At 36.2% G+C, this 26,864-nt stretch overlaps 1 protein-coding gene and 1 long non-coding RNA gene across 2 annotated transcripts in view; one reads left to right on the top strand and one right to left on the bottom strand.

Annotated features, from left to right (window-relative positions):
• The window catches only part of LOC147839117 (uncharacterized), a 490,241-nt gene that overhangs the window by 375,650 nt on the left and 87,727 nt on the right, over positions 1–26,864 (bottom strand). The gene's annotated exons all lie outside the window — the stretch shown is intronic.
• gtf2a1 (general transcription factor IIA, 1) lies at positions 1,179–17,048 on the top strand. Its single transcript, NM_212657.1, is given in 10 exon segments — positions 1,179–1,388; positions 5,588–5,689; positions 5,767–5,920; positions 6,003–6,067; positions 6,956–7,031; positions 7,983–8,116; positions 10,571–10,672; positions 11,023–11,271; positions 13,096–13,185; positions 15,525–17,048. Coding segments are annotated over 10 exon segments (1,110 nt in total). The 5' UTR covers positions 1,179–1,358; the 3' UTR covers positions 15,633–17,048.

The following is a 26,864-nucleotide window of genomic DNA, read 5'->3' as shown; positions in this document are numbered from 1 at the left end:
AAAATAAGCGAATTTTACATAGTTTTTCTCTAGATGACATGTATAATCTATTTATAAATAATATTGTTTTGTTTGCGTCTAAACATAGCGACCATCCACACTAAATATTCTTTTTTTTTTTTTTTTGCTATCGTACCATTAATATTTTCTCAAATTAGCATTAAACGTGGAGCTAACAGATTACTAGATAAAATAAGAACTTAATCGGTTGCCATCAGCCTTAATCGGTTGCCATATGGTTGACCGGAATCGGGCCAGTGCTTTACAGCCGCATCACAACCGCATGTGCGCGAGCGAGCTGCGGGCCGCACTCGGCCCGGATAACACTCGCCGATGCCGAGTCGGAGCCGGAGGCGCCGGAGGGCAGCCGAGCTCGGGCCGATTACTGCCTGCTATCTGGGTAACTACAAAATCTTGACCAACCCCCACCCCCGTCAATGTATAATTTGCACCCTGCCCGTAGGCTATACAGAAGACTGAAAGTTTATAACAACATGTTCATTACTTTTGTATTTTTTTCCTTATTAAAAAGTAATAATATATGTAATAATATAAGGCTCTGCCTTCTTCGTTTATCTCTGTTCCTCTCATTGTGTGCGGGATTTAATGTTGTCAGCAATCATTTTTAAAGTTAATTAACTTAATTTAAAAAAGTAACTCACATTCCATTTTTTTTAAAAGTAACTCAGATATTGTTACTTAATTTTGAAAAGTAATGCGTTACTTTACTCGTTACTTAGAGAAGTAATATTATTATTTAACTCGCGTTACTTGTAATGCGTTACCCGCAACAATGCATGTAAAGCATATTAAAAGATTTTACTGAATGCACGATAGTATTTTCTCTCAGAAACATTTTAATGAGGGAGAAATAAGGCTGTTACACTTTTACATTGATTAAAACATAATTTCGTCTTAAATCTGGTCTCATAAAAAATTATCAAGCAACGCTTAATAATCAACAACTGCAAATAGCGTAACATTAAGTTAGTTTCTTATGCAGGAAAAAAACCTCTTGTCTGTTTTGGTCGCGCCTCCGCAGCGAATGATCTAGGATCAGCTGACTGCACGGTAAGAGCTCTCGTCGAGATCTCGCGATGTTTCGCTCAATGCCCGCTTGACCCTGCCCTGTGTCTCGCGCAGCTCCGTATATAAAGGCGGAGGACTGGAGAAGACGGACGGCTGGGGAGCTGCAGCCCTGGGACTGTGAATAAGACCGTAAAGAGCTGTGTTTTTATTTCCCGAAACTTTAACCGTCAACTTTTTAAACGTTTTAGATGTTTCCGTGCTTTTTTTAATGCTTCTGGGGCTCCTTGCTTGATATTCGCGGTGTGTTTTTCCCCCTCACTGCGCTCATAATGGCGAGCTCGGCTAACTCGAACCAAGTGGTAAGGATCAGACAAACGGCACTCATTCTCGAAATCACACACGTGTCCAAGCATTGTAGATATATATAGAGAGAGAGATACGCAGAACATTTTAACCAAACCCACATGTTTATTTCAATAATAAAGCGTTTAGACACACGTACACCTATCAGGTCTGCTCCAGTCGAGGTCTTTGTAGGGAAGTGTGTGAGTGTTTGCTGATTATATAGAGAAAGAAAACAACACGGTGGCTTAAATCCACAGCTTTAAGTATTACGTGCTAGAAATTGCATTTCTGTTGAGCTAACACGGACTTGCTGCTTTGTTGCCGTGTTTGACCATTCAGTCATCAGAGTATACGTCGATATTAGTTTGTTACTAAAGCACCCTTTGATCCCGACAAATGCATCTGAAATTGAGCCAAAACGGCTCGTTTTTGTATGTATATCAGGATATAAGTTTTGTCCTGCGTGTTAAAAACCTTCCTACATAATTTGAATCTTAATATTCATCCCCCAAAAAATATATAAAACTGAATCCCTTGGTTATAAACCCTCATACGAGACGTTTTTCACGTTCACGGAAGCCTCCGCAGTGCAGGCGATGCTGTTTCATCATGGCTACCGTTGCCTCTGACCCTCCTTCTTTCCGTCGCTGGTTTTATACAGCCATAGCGACGCTCTAATATAGACTGCCCGGGATGGGAAGGTGCTTCTCGGCGCTACGTCACGGGCTGTGCATATAAACGCCAGACTGCGCTTTAAATAGTGAGCGGACCGGCCGCGCAGTACGGACAAGACGCGATGCGGGGAGCTGCTCTTCGCTTTTAGCGATACAACATTAACGATGGTGTTTATTAGACAGAAGGATTTTTTTTGCTCATTCCGCGTCGACAGCTGCCGGAAGCGCATGCGTTTCAGGGTTGTTTTTCGGTTTCATCGCACGCGTTTATCAGAGTTTTAAAGGGTGCTGCTATTTCTGTGCTCTCAAAACGGATGATTTGCGTTCCGACAGTCAGCAACCGCAATGGACACGTTAAAGAAGCCCATGTGTGTATTTATAGGGCTTCCAGCGGTCCAAATGCTGAACGGGACGTCGGACTAGTGTCCGCGGATATCCTTTGAACGATTCATTACAAAGAATCGCTACAAAAACACATCGGTGTTTTTGTTACGTAGTTACGTCATGCATTGTGTTGTTTGAATCCCTGAAGTGCTTTAATTAGTACACTACTGTTACAAACTGTACAATAAAGACAAGTGTAGAATATATTTGTTTATTACCCCTTTTTTTGTATTTATCAACCACCAAAAGTCTATAGGCACACATTTGAGTAATAATGTATAGATACAAGTCGATATAGCTGTGTATATACACGGATATATAATTGACTATATGGGGAAAAATGACTGAAGTTCGTATTCCTAAGTTTGCCTGGACTTCATTTTAAGTGATGTTTGAGTACTTTTATTCTTCTTCAGAAATGTCTCGACTTTTTAAAAAAGCAAAATAACAAAAGTATACCATAGCAATTCTATGCAATGTCAACCTTGCCATGAAAATTTAAGCTACAACCAAAATAAGGAAACTGTTTCTACATTTTTGGTTTAAGCAAGTATATTACAGTACTAAAAAAAAGTTTGTCTTTGTTTTCAAGGTGTTATTTGATTAAGCAAAGTTACACAAGTGCCAATTTTACATTTGTCATATCCATAACGGAGATGTCACATCCATAATGAAGCTTTAACCCTCCTAAATGCTAAAACGTCAAATAAAAAAAAATCAATCATGTTTGTTCTATAGTGAGCCAGCTCTTATCCTTTTGATTACCATTATTTCTCTTGGGTTGTGCAGTTTAATGGACAGAATTTCTACAAAGTATGTTTGTACTGTAAACTCGCTAACTTTTTTGGTCACATCCATAACACGTTTATTTTTCTCATTTAAAATATATACAATGTATACAGATAGATATTTTATCTGATCCCATAACTCTGTTCAGTAGTTTTGGAAAATATAAACAGATGTAATTTAATGTTAAGATACTTTATTAATGAATTTAAGTTTTGAGTTTTTGTTGCAAATGTCACATCCATAACGCTGGAATTGCTTGCCATTTTTTCAGAATAAAAATTTTTTTAATCTTCTATTAATCATCTAAAAGCAACTTTACGCATAGATTTTCAATTTTTAGTGATGGAAATCCTAAATTGTTTCAACATTCTGAACCGTTGTCCTTTTCAGCCAAAAAATATCTTGATGACATTTAAATGTTCATATATTTGAACCAAGTGTTAAGATGTAATTTTATTTTGTTTTTTAGCGTTCCACAAGCTGCCAAAGATCATTGTAAAATGCTACTTTTATGCTGAAATATTTATATTAAGTGAATGAAGCAATGCTTAACATTCATAGGAACCATTATTGAGCAGTTCCAGCGTTATGGATGTGGCATTTGCAGTAAAAACACATAAATTCACATAAAAATATATATGTTAACATTTATATTAAAACATCTGTTTATATTTTCCAACAACTAACTACAGAGTTATAGTATGAGAAAAAAAAATCTGTAAACATGTTTTGTACTTTAAATGAGGAAAATAAACATGCATTATGCATGTAACCATAAAAGTTAGTGAGTTTACAGTATAAAACATACTTTGTAGAAATTCTGGGAATTGAATTGCACAACCCATAAGAAACAATGCTAATCAAAAGGATAAGAGTTGGCTCTCTATAGAACAAACAAGATTTACTTTATTTTATTAAATAGTTTTGCATTTATGAGGGTAAAGCTTGGTTATGTGACTATCTATCTATCTATCTATCTATCTATCTATCTATCTATCTATCTATCTATCTGTATATATATATATATATATATATATATCATGTATATAAATATATATATCATGTATATAAATATATCTCATGTGACTTTGTTCAATCAAATACAATTGTTTTAAAAACATCAATAGACATTTGAGCATTTCTAAAGTACTGTAAAATACTTGCTTAATGCTTACACACAAAAAATGCAGCAACAGTTTCAGTGTTTTTGTAAAAATTGCTCCAATTAATAATTGAGCTGATCATGAATAATCATAAAAGAGCAGCAAATTGTCATAATAGAGTGATTGATTTCTAAAGTTTCATGTGACACTGGAGTAATGATGCTGGAAATTCAGTTTTGCATCACAGACAGGAATAAAGTGCATTTATAAATAACATTTAAATGTTTTTGTTTTTAATATCTTACAATAGTTGTTACATATATATATATATATATATATATATATATATATATATATATATATATATATATATATATATATATATATATATATATATATATATATATAACACAACATATGTTATATTTTGATACAACCTTCATGGAAGCATTCGGATTGTTTATAAATATGCATGTACTTGCTAATGGATATTTAGGAGTCAGAAATGTCAGAAATATGATCAAATCTGTCATATTCTGATATACAGTATTAAGGGTTTCTGCAGGGCCTTAAAATGCCTCTCAAAATCCAAATTTTAGGCCTTAAAAGTCTTGAATTTAGTGAAATATTTTGTTGTAGGTCTTAAATCTTTTAAACGGGTCTTAATTTTCCTTTGTTCATGTATACCTACCCAGTCTGGCCAAAACTCATACAATCACCAACAATCCATCTCAATAAAACTATAAACTTTGTATATTATATACTATTATATATTTCATTTTTAACTCTGTTTATCTTAATGATTTAAATATTTTCCTTACAATAACATTTGTTTAAAGGTTCTTCATCTATTTACTGCCGAGGACACCGACAGATTGTTGTCCATAGATTTAAAGAAGGTTTATGTTGGGGAAAAATACAAGAGATTGCTTGTTTTTAAACAATATTTAAAATATTTAGCTTAGAAAAAAAATAATACATTTGAATAGTTCATTAATGTATTATTGTATTATTAAATGTACTGAACTATAGTTTTTTTTTTTTTTTTTTTTTTGAGAGGTCAAATAAAAAAAAATTCCATCTGGGCCATTTAAAAATTTCCTTAGACTTTAGTGCTTTGAGTCTTAAAAAGTCTTACATTTAACTCTGTGAAACCAGCAGAAACCCTGAGTACTAAAAAGATGAAATCATACTATCAAGATCCATTCATAATATATTGTGGTTGTGTTAAAAGAAGTGATTGCATTATATCTTTCATTTTAGCCTAAACTGTATAGATCAGTGATGGAGGATGTCATTGCTGAAGTCCGAGAGCTGTTTCTGGACGAGGGAGTGGATGAACAAGTCCTGATGGAGCTCAAAACGGTAAAATGATTTAACTTTAGATGACGTTATCCTGCCTCTCAGAGAGATGTTTGATTTTCATATGGGTCTCTGAGCAGTTGTGGGAGAGTAAGCTGATGCAGTCCAAGGCGGTGGATGGTTTTCACACAGAGGAGCAGCAGGTTCTGCATGCTCAACAGCAGCAGGCTCAAGCTCAGCAGACACAGCCACAAACCCAACCGCAGCAAGTCCTCCTGCCTCCTGCACAGACCAGTGAGGCAGAAACACGACTTCAATAACAATGATCTTTATGGTGACGAATGAGTTATTAATGCAGATTTTACTCTATTCTCAGCTCCTCAGCAGCAGGTCATTGTTCAGGATGCTAAGATTATGCAGCACATGAGTGCGACGGGGATGGTAAGTCACGTTTTAATGCTTAGCTTGTTTATTGTTTGTGTTTTTTTTTACATTGAAGTCCTCCAGAGGTGGATTTTTAATCTGGAATCTATTTTTAAAAGGGTCATGAATTGAGAATGGGCCCTTTTTCACATTTCCAGGTTTCTCAGTAGTGGAAATGCTCATAGTTTGGTGAACTCAGAGCGCAGTGACAGGAGAGTACAATATACCATTTTATTACAATACTGTTTGCTGAAATAACAAAAGAAAACCGCTGCGATGGTGTTAAAATCTTCAGAAAAAGGAAAAAAATAGTTTGAGACTGATAACAACAGCCAGAAGAGAGTACAACCCCGCCCCCATACACGCCTCGCACAGTTGGTAATTAGGGCTGTACGATTTAATAGAAATCATATCAAAATGGTGATTTGGACAAACATAATTTATTCCAATTAAATCCAATAACGCAGCACGCCTCTTAAACTATCTCTCTAAGAGTTCAGAGTTCATATTCAAGTGCTTCAATGAGGAAAAAGGAGCTTCAGTTGGAAAAAGCTACCTCACTGTTCAATGAAGCATTGTTTGAGCAACTCCATATAATCTCACTAGCAGCCACAATTACTCACTATTCAGAAATCTGCAACTTTCATTAAAAAAAATGGATTTGGCCCTTTAGCATCAGCTTTAATGGCAGCAGGAGAGCAGATGCGGAGGAGGGACGAGCCTTCCTGGAAAACTCGAACTGGAGACTACAAATTAGATTACTCTGCAGATTCCAGCAAGGATATTGTTCTCTCTCTCTCTCTCTCTATATATCTCTCTCCACACCTCTCTCTCTTTCTCTGATCATTAATGTATGTGTGTGTCCTCAATGGATTCAATTCTGGTTTCAATCTCTGGTTTCTCTAGAGTGCAGCGGCCACGGCAGCAACTCTGGCTTTACCCACAGGTGTAGCACCATTTCAGCAACTCATCACCCCTCAGGGTAAAACATTTACACACTCACCAGAAAAAAATAAAAAATTACCTTCATCTTACTTTAATTAAACCACATAGCTTAGCCCTTTTAACAGAACATGACAGGATGGCACACGTTTCAAAAGCTGCTGTCTATAGCTTTTGGTGCCAATCAGTACTGAAATTTAAAAAACAAATTTAGCTTATTGTAGTTTTTAAAGAGCTTATAAGTAGTGTTAAAAACATACGTGTGTATAAAACTTGGGTTGTTTGCTTGTTTGAGACGATATGCAAAATGTGACTAAGAAAAAAATAATAAATTTTTTTTGAGTAAAAATCTTTTCCACTAGACCAGCTGAGTCATAAGTCTAAAATATCATCCATAATGGTCATATAAAGGTTTAAAAGTCTCTTGGTGAAACCTGTTGAAACTCTGAATTTGAATGTTAGCTGGAAATTGATGTCTTAAAAATTTCACTACCAGTTGCTACTGAAATTCTAGTTTCATGATAGTATATGATTTGAGCTCAGCAATTACACTGGTAGTGCAATGTGAAGTAACATGCCTGACTAAAGTTTTAGTCATGTTTGTTTCTTCAACTTTATTGTTTAGGTCAAACATAGATGCTGAAGCCACAAAAAAAATATGAAAAGATGATTATTCTGCTTTTAACTACAATTCCAGCTTTCAAGCAAACATGACAAAAAATGGCTAACCATTTACTAACCCTTTACATATTCTAATCCAGTTTGAGTTATTTTTTTTCCTGTTGAACACACAAAATTATATTTAGAATGTTGTAAACCTGTAATCACTGACTTCCATAGTATTTTTGTTTTCCATACTATAGAAGTCAATGAATAGAGGTCTTCAACATTCTGTCCAACATGCCTTCCTTTTTCTTCCACCTTTAACTGCATGTTAACACTATAAATACAGATTTGTCCTAACAAAAGCATGTGTCTGGTGGCTTTACAGGTCAGATCCTGCAGGTGGTCAGAGCTGCCAATGGAGCTCAGTACATCATTCAGCCTCAGCAGCAGATGCTTTTACAGCAGCAGGTTCTGCCGCAGATGCAGCCTGGGGGTGTTCAGGCCCCTGTCATACAGCAGGTCTGTGCTTTATTCTGCACAAACACCACACTCACTTTCTCATCAATCTTTGACTTGCTCAACACAGGCTCCTTGGAAATGAAAGTTTTATCCTACATTTTTGAGAAATCACAAAAATGTCCTCAAACATCCGTTTGATCAAAAATTCTTGGTGACAAGATCACTACAGGGCAGTAAGACTGCAAAAACTTTACTTCCTTTTCACACTAATGGTATTCACGGACCGATTGTCAGTGATTAAAGGATCACTTGTATGCATTTTTTGCACACACCAAATAAATACCACAAAGCCACTTAATGTCTATGATTTCAACAATCAAAAATGTTTTCCTTGCCTGTTTAACTATATGTATAAAACTTTTCTGGTGTGGTCAGTTTGCTTGGAAACTCACTTTGTACAGTAGTGTATGCAGAGAGTTCTGTAAAGCACTGTTTCACAAAAAAAGATTAGAGCAATGTAAAATTAAGGTAAATTTTCTAACATTTACTTTTGACAAATAAAGGATTAAAGCAATGTAAAATCAAGGTAAACATCACTTATTGCTCTATTTTGACAAATAAAAGATTAAAGCAATGTAAAATTAAGGCAAACGGCACTTATTCTTACATTTACTTTTGACAAATAAAGGATTAAAGCAATGTAAAATCAAGGTAAACATCACTTATTGCTCTACTTTTGACAAATAAAAGATTAAAGTAATATAAAATCAAGATAAATAGCACTTATTTTTTACACTTTTGACAAAGATTAAAGCAATGTAAAATCAAGGTAAACAGCACTTATTGTTATTACACATGACAAATAAAGATTAAAGCAATGCAAAATCAAGGTAAACAGCACTTATTTTTATTACACTTTTGACAGAATAAAGCAATGTAAAATCTAGGTAAAACAGCACTTGTTGTTCTTACATTTACTTTTGAAACTATTATCTAGGATTAGGGAAGAGTTTAGGTTAGTGTTAAATAAGAAAGATGTTTAACTGAAATGTACAACAAAACGGGCCCTAATTAATGTCTATCTGATTCCCCAAAGTGTAGACAGCACCCTTTAGTGTATTTGTCATCTGAAACGTGCAATGAAATGTATGCAGAGCAACAACGTTTGTTTGGCAGGAATGTAGGCTAAGGCACATATTTCTAATGAGCCTGTGCAGTACTCACTTCTAGTTCAGTCACTGGAGGCTGCAGGGTTTACTGTGACAGCATGTGACCAGTGGGGTTTTGTTTCCCCGTGTCAGCAGTGGTCTTTAGCTAGCCAATGTTAGATGCCTGTCAGCTCTCTTAGTCGGTTTGAAAAAGGAAATAACAGAAATAATGGTGAACGCTTCGCAGGAAGAGAACCGATGTAGAGAAGAGACAACTAGTCTTACTTTGTTTAATAAAGATCTGATACACTGATTTAGTTTTTATTCTAATAAGTTTTTTATAAAATCTAACAATAAACTGTTAGTTAATATAAAGCAATGTTTTCTAGTCATTTTTAAATATTAATAGATAAATTAGGAATTTACTCATGACAACTATATTTACCTTCGACCCACTAGCCCAGGGGTGTCAAACTCAATTCCTGGAAGGCCGAAGCCCTGCACAGTTTAGTTCCAACCCTGTTCCAACACGCTTACCTGTAGGTTTCAAACAAGCCTGAAGGACTCAATTAGTTTGATCAGGTGTGTTTAATTAGGGTTGGAACTAAACTGTGCAGAGCTGCGGCCCTTTTGGAACTGAGTTGACACCTGTGCACTAGCCTCACTCAAATTAGCCTTTTTTGGCCCTACATTAGAAAAAGGTTTGGGCACCCTTGCTTTACACGATGACAATTAGTCAATAACAAATCCTTTTATTTGTTATGCTTGAAACTTGGGGGTTTTTCCACCAAATATGTTAGCAAAATATGTTGTCTAAAAATGATTAAAAATGTATATAACTTCTGAAAACACTGCATGTTTTATTTATTAGGGTGGGGTATGCACTAAAGAACATTATTTTAAATCTGTACGAAATGCCATCAGTAGTTTAAAGAATTAAAAAAGAAATACTCCATATTTAAACAAAACTTAAAGCTATATTTTTACCAAAATGTAAATGATCAATTTATTCACCCTCTGCTTGTTCATGAGCTTCTTTCTTCTGTTAAAACACAAAAAAAGATATTTTGAAGAATGCTGAAAACCTGTAACCATCGACTTCAATAGAATGTTTTTCCTACTATGGAAGTCAGTTTTTCATCATTCTTTAAAATATCAGCTGAAACTCAAAGGTTTGGAACCACTTGTGTATTAGTAAATATTAAGCAAAGTTACATTTTTGAGTGAACTGTCCGTTTAAAGGCATAAATCAGAGAAACAAAGTATTTCAAGTGGTCTTTTAGTTTAAATGATTAGACTTGTTCTACACCTCGATTTATGAGAACAGGAGTGTATTAAGTGTCTCTCTCTCTGTGTATTGATGCAGGTGTTGACTCCTCTTCAAGGAGGTCTTCCTCAGCAAACCGGAGTCATCATCCAGCCGCAGCAGATCGTCCTCACGGGGAATAAAGTACCGCAGAACACTCAGGTCAGCACAAGCTCTCACCTTAAACTAAAATCTCCGTGATGTCTGTGAAATTGATGTCTCACAAATACATTTCATTGAACATGTACACAGGCATCACCTATATCCTATATAACTGCAGTTTAGATATATAATAATTAACAGGTTTATAATATAATAAGTTTCACTGTTAAAAGCTTTTAGTTACTAATCAATTAGTGATTAGTAACTTATAAGGTAACTAATAACCTTTATTTTTCTGACTGTAATGCAGTAATGTACACCTTTTGCGAAGCTGCTTTGAAAAAATATTATTGTGAATGTCGCTATACAAATCAACTTCAATTTGAATTGAATCGTGTGTGCTTGTTTAGGTCATGCAGGCGGCAGCGATGGCAGTGCAGTCGGGACCGGGAGATGCACAGGTGCAAACTCAACCACAAGCGCAGCAGCAACAACAACAACAGCAGCAGCAGGCCTCGCAACAACCTCCTATGATGCTCCAGGTAGACGGCGCAGGAGACACGTCCTCAGAGGAGGATGAAGAGGAGGAGGACGAGTATGATGAAGATGAGGATGAAGACAAGGAGAAAGACGGCGGAGAGGACGGCCAAGTGGAGGAGGTGTGAATGAAGGCTTAGTAAATCTGCTTTTAGATGCCTTTTAGGCTGCATTTACACTGCATGGTTTAAGTGACCTAGTTGCGATTTTTATTTTTATTTTTTATTTTTCTCCCATGGGGCACAGATCAGATTTGGCCCATGTACACGTAAGCAAGACATAATCACATGGATTCTGATTTACTTAAATCAGATTCAGGCCTCTTCCATATGTGGAAATTTATCCAATATGAATCGGAGACCCGTTGGATTTTCACTTGTCAATGCGATCGGTGCATCATTAATAGCCACAGTGAATGAGGTTATCTCTGGTGCTCTTATTTCAGAACAGACTTCAGCAAAGAGAGAGCACAGGCGCAACATCTGCCACAAAAAAGATATATAAAAACTACTGCAAACATCACATGCATAAATTACGACATCGACATTACATTAAAATGCCAAATGATTTAAAAAAAAAAAAAAAGCCTAGGTTAAAAGAAAATGGCCAAATGAGAACTTTTTTTGTCATAGATTTTAGATTTTAACAAATTGACAAAAATAATTAAAGGAAAAATATATATACCCCGCGAACAGATCAAATAAAGGAATGGAGCAAGGGGTGCTCTTTCATTATCAGCTGTCAGTCAGTGCTCGTTTTTTTTTTTTTCCTTTCCTCCTGGTCATTGCGTCTTGTCATTGTGTACAGGGTAAATGCAGACAATCGAATATGAATCCCTTTTTTAAAAGATGACTTAAGCGGGTCCATCAAAAAAATCGGAGAGGTCACAAAATCGGAATTAACCAAGATCTGCAGTGTAAATGCAGCCTTAGTGTGCAATGTGTGAAGTTAAAGATCCCCTATTTTGCATTACTAAAGGTCATATTTTGGATTTGGGGTCTCCAACTACAGGCTGATATGCGTGCAAGGTCAAAAAACACTTTCATTGTCTTATAATATGCATTTATTTTTTACCTAATAATCCCAGCGACTCCCATATGAATCGTTCAGCAATTCATTTGTTTCCAAACCCCTCCTTAGCGCGAAGCTAATCTGCGGTGATTGACCCGATGACCCAGTCTGTTGCGTTTGGTCAACTGCGTTCAACACGAGACAGAGAAAAGAGGGCTCATTCAAACCTAAATAATAATGCAAGATATGACGCTCTCTTTAAAGAGCCCTTAACAACTTGTAAAAACACACAAAAATGATACATTTCGCTTTTCTTTTCTAATGGTATGATGCACGTAAATCTTTCAATTTTACATGGCGTCTAAAAATTGTGACAATAGAAAAGTAGTACGTTGGACAGGAAAAACACAATCTGTGAGAACGGCTCCTAGGTCAGATGCTAATAAATCTAGTGTAAAGAAAACGCAAAACCTTTCTAAGACCATTCAAGCAGTAGTGCTCTGTTCTCTTCAAGGCAAAAAAAGTGGCAAATTATGTTTATCCCGTACACTGCACAGAGTATCTAGTCGACCTTATCAGATTTTATTTCAGGAAACCCATGGCGTAGCCACATAACACTACATAACAAATTTCCCTCAACTAATCGAGAACTGAGACGTTCAGACTGCTGGTATCCAGCAATTCTTAAATAATTAAAATGTATTTATTTCTTTGAAATACCAAAAATGTACATAACTAAAATTAAGTATAAGGTTAACCGAATAAAAGGACAATGCAAAGATAAAAACATTCAGAATTCTTTATTAAACCATATTGCAATATTACTGTGATGCTGAAGTAACACAATTGCTGGGCACAGAGCCTCTGGATCTAAACCTGAACTCATCTGGTTTAGTCCAGTCATAATTTCTTTAAATAATCTGTCTTTATTTCAGGAGCCGTTAAACAGTGGTGATGATGTCAGTGATGAGGAAGATCAGGAGCTCTTCGACACAGAGAACGTAGTGGTTTGCCAGTATGACAAAGTGAGTGTTTGTTTATCACATATCTTTAATCTGTTTTGATAACTTGCACACATTTCTATTCTTACATTACTTAATTTAAGTGCAAAAACTATTAGAAAATCTATCAAATATTTGGCATATATGTTTATATATAAATTATAACCCTAAGTACTTAAAGCAGGGGTGTCAAACTCATTTTAGATCAGGGGCTGCATGGAGTAAAATCTGTTCTCAAGTGTGCCGGACCCCTGCGGGGGCCTCCTTTTAGAAATAGTACATTTTCATACGACTGAACTTGTCCAGAAATAACTTACAAAATGTGAACTAGTTACATTTCCTCGTAAGATCAGCTCAGTGTGCAGGGCTTCCCACAGGTTTAAAATATACTTGCAGTGGTAGCCTGATTGGAAAAAACCCTTTTCCCCACAGCACATAAATGGTCAACATCATGCGACAAACAAAAAATAATGTGCTTTTTAACTTGATTTTTATTTATAATGACACTGTCATACACCTTTTCTTTTCAGTGGGTTAAAGTTATTAAATTAATAAAACATGCAGCAAATGAGAAATTAATTTAAATAAATAAAATAGACATTATTGCAAAAAAAATAATAATAACTACTTGAATAAAAAGTGTAGATTATTTAAATAAGGTAAATTATTTGATTAACCATTTCTAGTGGTGTACAAATATTTTGCAGCCATTATAGATGGCATTTTGTTCTCTCCGAGTATAAAGTTTATCTGAGTCATTTATTATGTGATTAATCATTTAATGTTTCTCTCGCGGCTGTGCGCGCACATTCATTCAGCTGCGAAATGGTAATGCAAAAACGCATACAAATAATGACAACTTTAAAATGCGAAAGTAAAACCTGAATCCTGGACATTTTACGAGACTCAAATTATGGTCGGATGCATTTTGACGGAAAAGGCGCGTCTCAGTGGGTCTGCAGAGCATGTGAGTTTCTGACAGATTGCGCACACAGAGAACCAGCAGTAGGAAACGTGAAGAGCAGGGGAAGATTTTCCATTTTCAGGACCTGTTTTACATGTTTTAAATCTCTTTGACTTTCATTTTTCTGTTAAAAACAGAGGATTGTTTAAAAAAAGCTGGAAACCTGTAACTGTTGACTTCTATGTTTTTTTTTTTTTTAATGGTCAATGGTTATAGGTTTTCAGCTTTTTTCACTGTCATCTTTTGTGTTTAACACAAGAAACTCGAAAGGTGTACAGCCACTTTAAAGTGAGTTAAGTTTTTTTTTTTTTTTTTTTTTGAGTGAACTATCGCTGTCAACACTATGGCATATTACATTATTGGAAATGTTCAATTCACAAACTTTTGGATTGCATGATTTTATTAGCAAGATTAGTCATTGCACAGTGAAAAGTCTTTTTGCCCTTTTCTGTAAATATTGACAAATTTCTGATCCTCTGATTGTCAAATATGAGATAGAACTTCTATTTTGTCTTCAAAACAGCTTAATAATGATCATATTATTTGTTATATGACAGGTAATGGTGCTGCTGTTGTTGCTAGAAAGGATACTGCTGCGATCGGAAGTTAACGAGAAGTATTTATATTTATTAAATTCCGCATTGAGTTTATTAGCTAGATGGGATACAGCTGAGTATACTCTCATCAATATAGCGTAATCTAATACAATTGTATTTTATTAGATTATGCTATATTGAGTATCCTCTGCTGTAACCCATCTAGACTTCACCATGCTGCAGGAGAGGGTGAAGTCTAGATGGGATTCAGCTGTGTAAACTTGTTTCAATATAGCTTAATTTTGACACTGTACAACAAATACTATTTTACATTAACTTTACAAACTTTGAAGTTTGGGTCTAGGGTTGAGAGGGGTAGACGCTAATAAAATACAATTAATACATTGTGTGATTTGATAAATAATATTAACACTGCTCGTTAACTTCCGATCGCTGCTGGATTTGTCATGTTTATTAATAATTTTCTGCCAAGAAAATATTCTAGTAATGTAAACAGTTTGTATCTTAGGTGAATAAAGCACATTGTCTAGTTATATTGAAATATATTTATTATTGCCGTCTTCATAGACATCCACGTCTGTTTTACAAACTTTACATGGTTTGTTTTGCTTGTAATTATGTGTATTTGAATGTCTGAAACCTAAAAGAAATGTTATTTGTTTGAAAGCACAGGTAAATTGTGATTTATAATTAGTGCTGCGCTCCTTTTCCAGTGCCGTAGCACCCGCCATCAGATTTAAATTTTAGCAGTCACACCGGTGTGATCATACGCATGAAAGGGTTGAAATCACTGTCCAAAAATCCCTGAAATTTATTTTTGTTTTTCTTAATCTATGCTTCAGATTCACAGAAGTAAGAACAAGTGGAAATTTCACCTGAAGGATGGCATCATGAATCTGAACGGACGGGATTTTGTGTTCTCCAAAGCCATCGGAGACGCCGAGTGGTAAAAAGCGGGAAAGACAAGAGAACAAAAAACCCAAAAACTGTCTACTTTTTAAGGCAAGACACATCGAGACCTGAAACTGTACATTTCAGGAGATTCCCCACTTGGGGTGCTGAAGAGTAACGTCCCAATGCTACTGTGCTGTTTGAGTGATTTCTGCACACAAATAACTTGTGCCATCCATGAGATTTCTTTTTCTTTTGACCTTCTTTTTTAAAAAGACTACTCTTTTACCTGTAAAAAAAAAAAAAACTCAGTCCATAATATCTCCTTTCCAAAAACATCTACGCCCCCTCAGATGAAAATATTAGGCGCAGGGAGCCAATTTTAGCGTCAGACGCCATCTTAAGTAAACAGATATGTCAACAGCCTTTTCACAGCAAGGGTACGTGTTTGGTGATTTCCGTAAATCTGAATCCTGTGTAAAGCGAATCACTATTGGTCGCCTCATACAAACACTAAAACAATCCAGCAAGAGCTGCGTTCCAACAATTCCCATTAATAGATGCCATGTTTTTAGACCTTTGTATGTTCAGCAAAAGAGATACCAATGAAAGCAGGCAAGTTGAGCGCAAGTTGTCGATCTCACAAAGCTGTTTGCGTTTTTATGTCTGTCATGGGTTTTTCTAACTCTGCTCTGTCAGTCTGATGCATGTTTTTGGGAGTTGATGCATCACAGGGTGCTTTGGTGTGTTTTGTGTGCAATCTTCTGCGTTTGGTGTCTATGAAGTGCTCCATCAGGCCGCCCTTCCTACTTTCCTCCCAGTCAGGCTTATTTTACGCATTTCTAGTCGTTCGTATTTATTCCCGAAGCTCAGGCAGCGTTCATATTTCGGGGGGGAAAAGACACCGAACTGTGCTCTTAATGAAAGAAGTGCTCCTTTTTGGCCCTGAGGAGGATTTCCGCACGTGGTTCTGTGCATTGTGGAGTTACCCTAGGGTTTGTTTTAGTCCCTCCGTACTTGTTTTATCTTGCGTAGTCTGACTTTTTAAAGCCGTGCCCTCATACAGTTTGAAATTCGTAATGTTCTGTGTCTGAGGAAAATGCTTCAAGATTGTTCTACGACATGGTTTGGGGCTTTGTTCGTTTGGTGTAATTCATTGCTCCTTGTTTGTGCCTTTCAGATTTATTTTAGATATCAGGTCTTTTGTCTAAAGGGGAGAGAGAGCCTTTAACAAATCCTAAAAAAAACTGTACATTTTGCTTTGCTTTTCTAATGGCAAGTACTTCAGAGCTACTGTCTGGGTCACATGAGAGACGATGGTGTGTGTTCATATACTGTTTTACCAATCAAACTGATTCTCGTCTACTTTGAAGGTTGTGTTCATGTAAGTAGAGATCGTTAGCATTTTTTTGTTGAATCTAGTTTTATTTTTATTTTGCCTTTGCTGAACTTTATTAAAGCACTATTAAAATTGACTCTCTTCATTTTTGAGGTTCATCTTGCAACTCATCTTGAATGTTGCCTTGAGGTTTTGTATGCCTTGTTTTTCTTTAGTTGTGTGTTGGTAGTGGACCTGACTGAAGAAGACCCACTATGAATGATTTTTCGTTACATTGATTTTTATTTCATCCAAAGGACTTTGTTTAACCCATGAGGTTTATTGAAAATAATAGCCCAAGAGAGGTTTGGATGCAGTTAAACTAGTTTTATTATAATATATAATATATTTATTATAATATCCCCATTACTTTATTATAAAGGCGATGAATTAAATAAAAGGTATTAAATTTAGCCTAATAAAAAAAAAATTAAAGGCCAATTTTAATGATAGAAAATCTAACCAAATAATAAAAACAACTAACGGGCAGGGCAGCCCACAATCATCACCCTTCTCCTATCCTAGCACTCCAACAATAACACAGCAAATACAATGTCCAAAAAAAAGTACATGTAGAGATTAACAAATAATAAATTACCAAGGGTAATGGCAGGTTTTTATAAATACTTAGGATGGGATAATGCCAAAACAACAAACAAAATCTCTTAACTGATTAATGAAGCAACTTAATCAACTCTCCAAAATAAAATTAAAAAGAAAAACACAGGTCTTACCTTGCTCCCTCTCTACCAGAAACAGGAGAAAAATAAATATCAAACAAAAAGTGACATCCATATCAGTACTTCTCCAAAACATTGAAACAAAACCAAAAATTTAAAGTCAAATTTTCACTATATTGTTCATTAACATTAGGATTTTTAACCAGCCATAACCTGCTAGTGTTTGGCACAGTCTTTCTTTGTTCTCTACTGCCGCATGTCCCGGCCACTTAATTACCAACAGGTGAGAAAAAAGTAAGTGAGAGAGAGAAAACAAAAGCAACAACAACCCCCCACCCCCCTGTCTTTTTTGGAAGGACAGTGAGGAGTCCATTACAGTAATCCATCCTGCTGCTGATAAAAGCTTGAACAAGTTTCTCTAAGTCCTCACTGGAAACAAAGCACCTAATTCTTGCAATGTTTTTGAGATGATGGTATGCTGATTTATTTACTGCTTTGATATGACTACTAAAAAAACTATGTATTTAAAGGAGCACTCCACTTTTGGAAAATAAGCAAATTTTACAACTCCCTTTGAGTAAAATACCTAGATATCAAGCTGTGGACTGTACACCCACTGCAGCAGCAAAGTTCCTTGTTTATTATGCTAAAATGAGAGTATAATTCCATAGAATATATGAGTCTAATGCATTTATATATATATATATATATATATATATATATATATATATATATATATATATATATATATATATATATATATATATATATATATATGGTATAAACAAAGGTCAGAGCCAGCTCCAAGTGGGCTGTACAAACCTAGAGTTTTTACTTATTTAATGACTTGTACATGACACAGAGTCCAATATTGTGCTTTATGAAAATCTACACATACCCCAACCTCACAGTAACCTGTTTTAATAATGTCTACTCCATCTACAATACCTATACCCAACCTACTTGTGGTGCAAGTCCTTCCCTCTTAAAGGTCACACAACCTACTTGCGGTGTAATGCTTTCCGATTGAATGTCTCCGGGCTGCAGTGATACCAACTTGCTTTTTTTCGGTAGAACAATGAACTACACCATTGTTTTACCAACCTTGAATCCCTTCATCTGATCTCTGGGTCTGACGGGAGCACTTTTAGCTTAGCTTAGCATAAATCATTGAATCGGATTAGACCATTAGCATCTCGCCCCAGAATTTTTTAAATTAATTTTATTATTTAATTTTTTTTATATTATTAATTTTTTTAAAGCTTTATTTATTTTTATTTTATTATTTTTTTTACATTGTGTACTAAGACAAAGTTAAAAGTTGCTATTTTCTAGGTTGATATAGCTAGAAGCTAAAGTCTCATTCTGGTAAAATAATCAAAACTTTGCTGCCAAACCATGTCTATAGCTGTCAAAATGACGCTACACAGTGTCTCCAAATAGTCCCCAGGTCACTTGGTATACAGTGCTACATGTAAAATCATTAATTCATTCATTCATGAGGAGAAAACCGGAGCACCCCGAAAAAAACAAACTCGAACACGGGAAGAACATGAAAACTCAACACAGAAATGCCTACTGACCCGCACCCGGCCGAGGCGAGAACCCATCAAGTTCTGAAACCACATTTGAGGAGATTCCCAATTTGGGGGACTGGCCGAATAATGTCCTAAATCTATTGTGCTTTGAGTAATTTCTGAACATGAAATGGTAAGCTGATTCTGACCTGCACTTTTAAAATATAAGAAAGTGATCACAATAAAGTTTAATAAGCTCTAAAAATAAAACGTACCAAATCCTGTTGTAAATAGTTACACATTTATTATATGAATATTTCAAAAGGACATTTATTCATTTTCCTTCAGTTCAGTTTCTTACTTTCCCAAGTAATTGGTAGTGGCTGGTAGGGCATCCACTGTGTAAAAAATATGCTGGATAAGTTGTTGATTCATTCCGCTGTGGTGACCCCATTAATAAAGGAACTAAGCTGAAAAGAAAATGGATGAAAGAATGGCAGGGCATCCGCTGCATAAAACATGCTGGATAAGTCAGCGATTTATTCTGCTCTGGCTACCCTGATTAATAAAGGGACTAAGCTGAGGAAAATTAAAGAACGAATAGTTCCTTATTCAGCAGGTGTCGTCACAGTGGAATGAACTGCCAACTATTCCCGCATATGTTTTACACAGCGGATCCCCTTCCAGCCACAACCCAGTACTGGAAAATATAAAAGGAGTGTAATGGAGTATTTAATAATCACAGTGTAGCACCAAAATACTCTTTACGCAGATTAAAGTTTATGGTATATTTGCTGTTATTGCACTAAATGACGTTTTAATGTGGTAAATAACGCTGTTACAGGTTTCCTGTTCCTCAATGACCTAAAAACGTATGCACACGTTTTTCCACCCCTTCAAATCACCAATCGTTGATATTTGACAAAAAAAATGTCTAGAAGCGAAAGTTGTTGGTTCTGTGCTTATTTGTTTCAGTTGAGCTTGTGTTACATCTACAACCAAAAATTACCCGAGTCAATTATTTATGTTCCTTACAACAGTAGTCCACAAGGTGGCGGTATTCCCCATAACAGTGGCTGAAATCATACTTATATTTACACAGACGAGAGATTGATGCCCTGTTTGGAGACTGCAGCAATGTTGTTGACGGGCCAAAAGTGGGCTAAAATCCAAGAACCATCAAGCGTGTACCGATAAACACTATGGTATTTCTCAGTGCCATCTCCTACCTGTGTTACCTTGTTTCGCAGGCACAACACAAATGCTTCATCTGCAGTAAAAACTCCCTCCATCGAGTTCCACTCCCGCTTCTCCTGAGTCAGCACTTTTTTCCGCTGCAGGTCGACAGTGTTGATTGAGCACCATATCAGCTCACGTCTCTCTCCCTTCCCATGAGTCCATCACTTTATGTTACTTTCTACCTCACATTTCCAATATGGGAACCACGTCCTATTACCTAAACACTCCCTTCTTCTGAGGTCACGATGGCACGCAGTGATTGTATATTCACCATCTGGCTCCACGTGCCTCATCAATCTTCACACGCACACACTCCATTAGGCGTGTAATGGAGAGGACAGCTGTGTTGATGCTTTGCTTTCATACGAATTTAACGCCTACAACAACAGTGGCGGATTATAATGTCTCCCACTCTCTTTAAAATAGGTTCGGTTTGTGTTTGCAGAAAGTACAGCAGTAGCTCTGAGCTTTTTATATTTATCACTATCGACACCCACTTTGCAGCTCTTCAGCGTCCCCTGACTCCTCGGCAGGTTGTTCACATGTAGCTACTGTACAGAGAGCGGTGTGTGTTCGTGTTGAAGTGTGTGTTTTTCCACATGGACGTCCAGAGAGTCCGGTCCTAGAGTATTATAAACACGCTGATAACAGTAGGGTTATGCAATGAGATGATTCAAGCTAGACAGACAATAGTCAAAAAGGTGTTATTCAAGATTCAATACTGCAGTGATTCTTTAGTTTGGGTTTTATAATTGTAGATGTAGCCTACATTTATTGGATATTTAGTGTATTTTTCTGTAAACACGATGCAAAAAATGCTTTTCTTACTTAACCCTACTAAAAAAAACCTGGTCGACCAGGCTGGTTTTAGAGGGGTTTTGGTCATTTCCAGGCTGGTTTCCAGCCATTTCCAGCCTGGTCTTAGCTGGTCAGGCTGGGAGATGACCAGCTTACACCAGCTTGACCAGCCTAGCCAGGCTGGGAGCCAAGCCCAAACCAGGTATATCCAGCTTTAACTAGGCTGGTCAAGCTGTTTTTAGCTGGATTTAGCTGGTCATACATTCTACGTCACTTCCGGGGTGTGGTACATTCCCTTTCCACAGGGAATCTGTAATTGTAAATTTGTTTCGGGATTTGTAAAAGTGTTTTGCGTCTTGTTAATTTGTTTTCTAAAATGTTAATTTGTTTCGTCCTTTGTAAAATTGTTTTACCTATGTAATTGTGTCTGATGATAGGTAAAAATGTTTTTCAAAATGTAAATTTGTCTCAAGCTTTGTAAAAGTGTTTCAAACTTTGTAATGTTGTTTTGCACTTCCCGGCCACCGTAAATAATGGGCCGAAAAATCTTTCACGCTACAGACTTCAGAGTGATAAGGGACTGATATAACCACAAGTGGCTGAGATGTGGTGTAGTTTGATGGAAGATTGCAGATAGCAGGGAGCAAGACCGCTGGCAGTACTGTAAGACAGAAACTGTGTGCCGAATTTCATCTAAAGTGCACTTGACCACTCTCTTGTTTCTTCTTAGAGGACATCAATACTGGTAGTGGATTAAATGGGCTGGGATAGGCGCCTCTATTTCAGGTGCTAACAGTAAGATCAGCCTTGGCTCGTACGCTGGTCAGTGACCTTGCGGCTTTAATGGCCTTAGATGGAGTGACACAGAGCAGGGTTCAACGGATCTTGAATTTATAAACCCAAAAGAGACGTGTGGCTTCAGATTGGGAGAGACAAGACGAGGAGAAACTGACATCAGACGGTCCTACCAATACGATATGTGGCCAGACAGACCGCCGCACACTCGCACACATGAATGTATGCATGTATCGCAGGCTCGTCTGCAACATTCGAGATGGGAAAGAGCAAGGCGATATGCTGGAACGTGCACATGCTATGTAAACACACTCGTATGACAAGGGCAGTGCCTCTACAGAAAGATTACACCACTTTGTGCCAAAGTGATGTATAATTATAACTATCCAGTGTTGTAAAAAAATCAATGAATGAAAAAGAAGAAGAGAGAGAACCCAGTCCAGGAGACTCGAAACAAGCAGAATTCCTTTATTGAGACGTGTTGGTTAATCTGCAGTCATACAGCGTCTTCAAGGTGTCAAATGTGTCTGCAAAAGCCTACTAGAGGTCCGCAGTCTGCAAGTTCTTTCACAAGTCTCACACAAGTCTGAATTAGTCTGAATTAAGACAAAGATGTCCTGTCTATATTGTCCAGTTAGGAGGAGGGGGCATAGCTAAACAAAGTATGCAAATCAAGAGTTGTGGTCGGCAGGGTAAACTGCTTCTCAGGTCTAATCTCATCATGTTCTGGAGACAGAAACCGCCTGACCATTTGATCGAAAAGAGAAAACAATAGACACCCCATGTTGTGAAACTGACAATTTGCATTACTTTGGCTTAGCCTGTAATCAAAAGACAAAAGGTTAATGTCCCTCCTAGCTGGGATGTTAATGAAATTATATAATTAAAAACCAGAGAATATAACTTTTTAGTTATACGTAGATTATTGTTCATTTGGAATTAGTTGATAGAAATTTATATTTCCACACCAGTCATCATTTATTAATCATTTATAACCCCAGTAGACTCACTCTTTGCATAAGAGTGAACAAAAAGAAGTCTGGAATACCTGTTACTGCACATCTCAATGTTGTGAGGGGTATTTAGATGAATATGAACGACACAATTTCCTCTGAATGACAAAATAAGCATGTCAAAAATAAGAGCAAACCTACAATATAAATTAAGGATGCTACATTAGTCATTATATTTTTTAATAATTAGAAATTCTAGGGTTTTGGTGTTTGAATGTAAGAATGCATTGTCCCCATTCATTTAATTACTCTCCAAGGGATATTATCCTGTCATCATTTACTCATCTTCATGTGGTTCTAAACCAGTTTTTTTGTTGTTGTTCTGTTAAACACGAAAATAATTTTGGAAACCTGTGAATATTGACATCCAGGACAGAGTTTCTCAACCACGTTCCTGTCTCCTTTGTCTGTCACACACATATCAGGTCTTTAAGTCTCTGCTAATGAGCTGATGATCTGAATCAGGTGTGTTTAGTTAAGGAGATATGGAAAATGTGCAATGCTGGTGTGCCTTCAGGAATGTGGTTGAGAAACACTGATCTAGGAATCACTAATAGTATGGAAGTCATTGGTTAATGGTTTTCAGTTTTCTTCAGTTTACCTTCTTTTGTTAAGCAACAACAAAACGCAATCAAGTCAAGGGTGAGCAAACGATTACAAATGTTCCATTTTTTAGGGTGAACTGTGGCTTAAATGAGCTCCTAGTTTACCCCTTTTACAAGATGTAAGAGTCTTTGGTGTCTCCAAAATGTGTATGTAAATTTTCAGCTCAAAAATGCTCATCCAATTGTTGTTATACAATGCTAAAAATTGACATTTTGTAAAAGGGTAGCTGTTTTTGTAGCCTGTGCCTTTAAATACAAATGAGCTGGTTCTCCCCGCCCAATAATATGACATGTTTTTCCTGCGTCAGGTCAGATAAACAGCAGTCAGTGACAGAGACAGACATGAATGAAGCAGAGATTCAGTTTATCAGTCAAAAACACCAAGTGATGTAATTTAATGTGTTTGTGGTGGAGTTTATTCAAGCCTTTCTGCAATGATGAGTCACATACAAAGGCTGTTACAAAGTTTAGAGTAAACACACATGCACACGTTTAACTTTGCACTGTTTTTGCATGTTTACTTGCAGCAAATGTGACAGGATACAAGTTAATACACCGCTATATGGATATTGTTACAACTTCTTGGCTCAAGAGTAAAATAACAAAATTTAAGATAATAAAACCAGAAAATCAATTAAAATATATTTAATCTTTTTTTTTTTTAAATGATACATAAATGTAAAGAAACAAATCAAAAATTCCAAAGCTGAAGAAAACGGATGTAAGGGTGTTTATCTAAATGCACATCACAAGCAAAACCCCACACCTAGTACAAACACAATCATGACAAAACATAGAACCGGTTCAAAACACTCTAGAAAAAACACCAGATCACGGAACACCACCATCTAGTGGATACTGGATCAAATAGACAAGATCACTAGGGTCAAACCAATATTCACAAACTGGGACTCCTTTGGTTGTCACGAATGAAAGTGAAGAGGGTTGGGGAGTCACGGAAGTAGTGAAAGTGAACAGCGGACAGAGAGGAGGGCGGTTGAGTGGAAGAAGGGCGTTTGGGGGGTGGGTCGGTAAAATGAGGTGCCGGATTAGATTTTCTGGCATGTTCCGGCACAAATTAAGCCCTGGCCGTTACTCCTGAGACATGTTAATACGCGCAGGTTAAAGCCTCATGGTGATATGGTGGCACAGTGCTAACCACTGTGCCACCATGTCACTCTCAAACTACATTACTAAGTATAAATAAGCAGCTAATTGGTAGTTTATTAATCTTAGTCAATGGTTTGTTAATAATTTGAATTGCTCATTAAGATAAAGTGTGACCATAATAATAATAATAATAATAATAATAATTATAAATAATGATGATAATAATAAAGTGTCTAAGGAAAATTAATGAATAATAAAGCCAAACGGGAACCATTAAGGAAATATTCTTTATCTGCAGCAATAGTTCCATGAAAACCGTTTAATGTCTAGTTTTTAAATCTGCAGTTTTTTTTCACACAAAAAAATCTTCTTGTTTTCATCTTAAAGTGAAAAGGCTCAAACCAGCGACCTTCTTTCTCCTATTTACTGTGCCACCGCACCACCATGCTAATAAACAGTTAAAATCTTAACAATTGCCAGGTAATAATTCAGTTACCATTTTGCGAAGCAGGCTGACATTGTTAGCTGGGAAGAAGCTCTGAAAGAGTAAAACTTCAAAGCAGAGCAGAAACAGATTCAGGATTAAACAAAGAATAAATTAAGCTTCGGGAACCACAGGGGGAGGAAACACAAAGGGGAAGCTCCCGACGCTCACCAACCCCCACCTGCAGTTCACAGCTCTGTCTGCAGGGGTCTGTAAACTGGTGACTGTTTCCCAGTGTGCTGCTGTAGGAAACAGTTTTTGTGGCCGTTGACTGTTCACTGCTTGCAGCTGCTGTTATCTGTCATATTACCAGCTTATGAAGAACTCTTACAAATCAATGATGAGTTCTGTTCAGTTTAGTGGCTTGTAACTATATGCAAGCGTGTTGTAGTTAATGGATGTGACAGTTCAGTGGATATTAGACTAACAGGGTGGAGATTACTAAGGGTTTGATAATCATTTTAAAGGTTTCCTTAATCATATCCCAAGGAATGCTAAAATTAAAAATTAAACTAATGCAGACTGTAAAAAATGCTGAGTCCCAATTATACCCTTCATGTTGTTCCAACACAAATCGATTTGTTTTTACAAATTTAAGAGGATTAAACATAAAACAGTTGTTCTCCCCCCGCCGAAAAAAACAAACAAAAAAAAACTAAGAATTGAAAAAAAAACAAAAAAAAAAAAACAAGAATCGTGTTGTTTCAACTCATTTTAAAGTCTCCATGAACCAGAAGCTTTTGGCATGGCTTGTTTTTTTGTACTGCGAGCTGAATGGATGTACAATGAAAAAAATAATTCAAAGATGATTCCTTGGATTTACTCTTTTTTTTTTTTTTTACGTTAAGTGGTTGTAAACAGTTTATTTGGTTTGAATTTAAACAAACTAATTTAAGTTAAACATTATTATATTTAATTTGTTTGTTTAAATTCAACACAAATAAATTGTTTGCAACAGTTCTGCATGCAACACTTTTTTTCAGTGGTTTTCATTCAGTTTTCAGGCGTTTCATTCAGAAAGATTGGGAAAATAGTTTGGGGGAGTTATTACAACCTAACAGACTCCTCCTGCGCACCATTTCTGTTCGTTGTCAAAACTGACTGGTGGACCAGCATGGTTAAATATGTCAGCCACACCCAGTTCCTAAGATGTACAAATCTGACAATTTAACTGAAAAAAAAATCCTAATTTAATTCAAGATTAAAAGGGCAAACTATTTATTTTTCTTATTAATTGTTTACCACAATGTGAGGTAACAAATTCATATGGTTAAGTTTAGATTTTTTGGGAACTTTAGTTTGAACAAGCAGCAAAAGTTCTTTTTAAAAAGATCATCCCATGAATATATATATACAGTTAAAGTTAGAATTATTAGCCAAAACACTCTATACCACTAAACGTCTTATTTAATAACTGTCATTTTAACCCTTTGCTGCACTGCATGGGTCTAAAGTGATCAGTCTAAGCTTATTAATTATAGTTAGTGCATTTAAGGGTTGATTAATATCTTACTATCTATGCTTGTTTCATTTTTTAACTTTTAAAATTAATTTACGTAAATATTAGTCCCTTTTAAACAATATACAACGTTATAAATAAAAGTGCCCGATTTCCATAAATAAATCCGACGATTCACTCGAGATTACCAAATATCTTGCGTGTCAAGTCTAT

Source organism: Danio rerio, chromosome 20 (assembly GCF_052040795.2).
Source record: "Danio rerio strain M-AB ecotype USA chromosome 20, GRCz13ab, whole genome shotgun sequence".
Taxonomy (NCBI): Eukaryota; Metazoa; Chordata; class Actinopteri; order Cypriniformes; family Danionidae; genus Danio; species Danio rerio.
This window is presented reverse-complemented; position numbering and strand designations above follow the sequence as displayed.